Raw genomic sequence first — 2500 nt, 5'->3', positions numbered from 1 at the left:
ACGCAAACATGCTCATGCTTCTGACCCGTCTGCATCAAAACCTGTGAGCTCCTCTGGCATGCAAGCTAATCCTACAAGTTCATTTAGCCCTATCCCAGAGAGTCAAGCTACTGCGTCTCACCCGGTTGGTCAACCAGCATTGCGTAGATCTTCCAGGAGAGTTCCCCATCAGATTCTTGATCAGTGTTTTCACCAGGCCGCGCCATTGTGGGATTCCCGCAGTTTCAAAACAAATGACGCACTAAGATGATATAAAAGGGCCATCAGGGCGCAAAGAAGAAAAACAAAAGCTAAAAAAAATTCTTAACTGATGTAAAAAGAAAATTTTATGTCTAAAAATCAGTCATACTCGAGGTATTACTCGAGGTTTGATCGAGCGATCAATGATTCCTTTAACAGGCATTATGATTGGCTGGGCGTGTGAACACATAAGCCAATGAGCAGAGTTGTTGCATTTGAGAATACATGTGCTTGAATTGTCCGCCATATTTGTTTATGAATATTTCATTTGTGCGTTTATTTATGGAAAACAGAAAAAAACAAGGAAGTTTGGATTGGTTTTTCTGTAGTAAAGCGAAGCAGCCAAAATTGCAGTTAAATGAAGAACCTGATAACGTCAAAGGTAAAGGTAAAGGAAAAGGTACACGTTATTTAACGTCGGAAGTTCCTTTACTCTCTAGAGAGTACTCTCCCAGGAAGCCGACGGTGAGCTCATTCTACCCCCCTCTTTCCATCAGTGCTCCGTTTTAAGGGTATTTAAAGCTACTTAGGCTATGCTGAAAAAAAAGAAGTCGAAACAAGGATGTGAGATCCGGGATTCGAACTCAGGACCTTATGCACCAAGGCCGCGCACTAACCGACTGTGCCACCCTTGCTCAGGAACACCAGTAGAAGCCGAGAACCCGACGCAAAGAAGGTTCCAGCAATCGTGGAAAACAAAATACGTGTGGCTTAAATATGACGAGGCTAAAGATGCAATGTACTGCACTTTGTGCCAAGATAATGGCAAGAATAATTCATTCACGGCTGGAAATTCAAATTTCCGAACGAGTACACTTGAGAGGCATGTTGTTCATAGTGACCATCAGGCAAGTGTTCTCGCGAAGTCCATGGAAGGTAACCTGGTGAAGGCAGTGACATCTGCACTCAAGGGAATAGAAAAGGCAGTTGATGTTGCTATGAAAGCTGTGTATTGGCTGTGCAACCAGAAAATATCTTAGTTTGTTGTCTTTCCTTGAACTTTTGAACACTCCGTTCTTTCAAGATTTAAAATGTGGTGAAAATGCTTCGTACTCCACTGATGTGATAGCAATGAAATGCAGGATGCCATAGCTGAAGTTATAAGAGAGAAGATAACCAAGGCCCTTCAAGAGTCCCCTTGTATCAGTATTCTTGTGGACGAAAGTACAGACATTAGTGTGACCAAAATGCTTGTCATTTATGCCAGGCTTGTAAAACTGGAAACCTTTAAGCCTGAAACCCGTTTTGTAACAAATGCTCATGTTGCTGATGGCACAGCTGCTACAATCACTGAGTCAATTACAAAAGCCCTAAATCAGAGAAATGTTTCTTTACAAAAAGTTACTGGTTTGGGAAGTGATGGGGCATCAGTAATGACAAGTAATAAGAAAGGAGTCACTGGAAAGCTTGAGCGGTTAAATCCAAAGATTGTCAACATTCACTGTATTGCTCATAGACTGCAGCTTTGTGTCTCCCAAGCCGCTGATAAAGTGAAATATTTGAAAAGTTCCAAGACTTGCTGACCAACATATTTTACTACTTTAAGAAGTCAGCCTTACGAAATGAAAAATTGAAGGCGATCCAGGAAGTGCTTAAGGAGCCTAAGATGAAGTACAAAGAGATCCATCAGGTCAGATGGTTATCTTTTTACAAAGCTCTTGAAACTCTTTACTTAACATGGGACTCTTTGGTCACTTTCTTTGAGCAGGAAGTTGCCAACAAACAAGATAACGGTGGCAAAATCAAAGGATACATTAAGAAGCTTACGGAATATGATTTTGTAGCTAGTATCCACATGATAAAGGATGTTATGCCAAACATCATGGAACTTACTCTAGTATTTCAGAAGAGAGATCTTGATTGCAGCATTATTGCTCCTGCTGTTCAAGCCTGCATCACTGAACTTACCACGTACAGAAATGATGAATTAAGTCCTAGAAGGAAAACCTTAATACAAAAGTTTGTTGAAGACACTGGATCACAAGGGGAGACTGAACAATCAGAACCATCAAGAGAATTACGTTTCAAAAGTCACAAATTGGTTGCAAGGGGTGGACGTACACCAAGAGAGAGTTTCCAGACAATTATGCACAACTTTTTGGATGCCGTGCTGGACAATCTAAACACCAGATTCCCACAAGGTTCCAAGAATATCATCAGTGCCTTTGGTATTCTTAGCATGAGGCCTTTGTTTTTTGTTTCCACAAATGAAGTCTCAGTATGGGGAGATAAAGAATTGGATGTTTTACTAACTCAGTTT

At 41.0% G+C, this 2500-nt stretch overlaps 1 protein-coding gene across 1 annotated transcript; it reads left to right on the top strand.

Annotated features, from left to right (window-relative positions):
* Positions 1-1316: 1316 nt before the first annotated feature.
* On the top strand, positions 1317-1763 carry LOC138005718 (zinc finger protein 862-like). The gene has a single exon (XM_068851904.1). The coding sequence runs from the start codon at positions 1317-1319 to the stop codon at positions 1761-1763; it is 447 nt and encodes a 148-aa protein (XP_068708005.1).
* Positions 1764-2500: the final 737 nt, after the last annotated feature.

The sequence above is a fragment of the Montipora foliosa genome, chromosome 6, assembly GCF_036669935.1.
Source record: "Montipora foliosa isolate CH-2021 chromosome 6, ASM3666993v2, whole genome shotgun sequence".
NCBI classification, from domain to species: Eukaryota; Metazoa; Cnidaria; class Anthozoa; order Scleractinia; family Acroporidae; genus Montipora; species Montipora foliosa.
The sequence above is the reverse complement of the archived record's forward strand: the minus strand, read 5'-3'. Positions and strand labels throughout refer to the sequence as shown.

What these genes read in the sequence shown, in the direction of transcription:
- LOC138005718 (XM_068851904.1), top strand. Translation starts at nt 1,317, where the DNA reads ATGCAGGATGCCATAGCTGAAGTTATAAGAGAGAAGATAACCAAGGCC.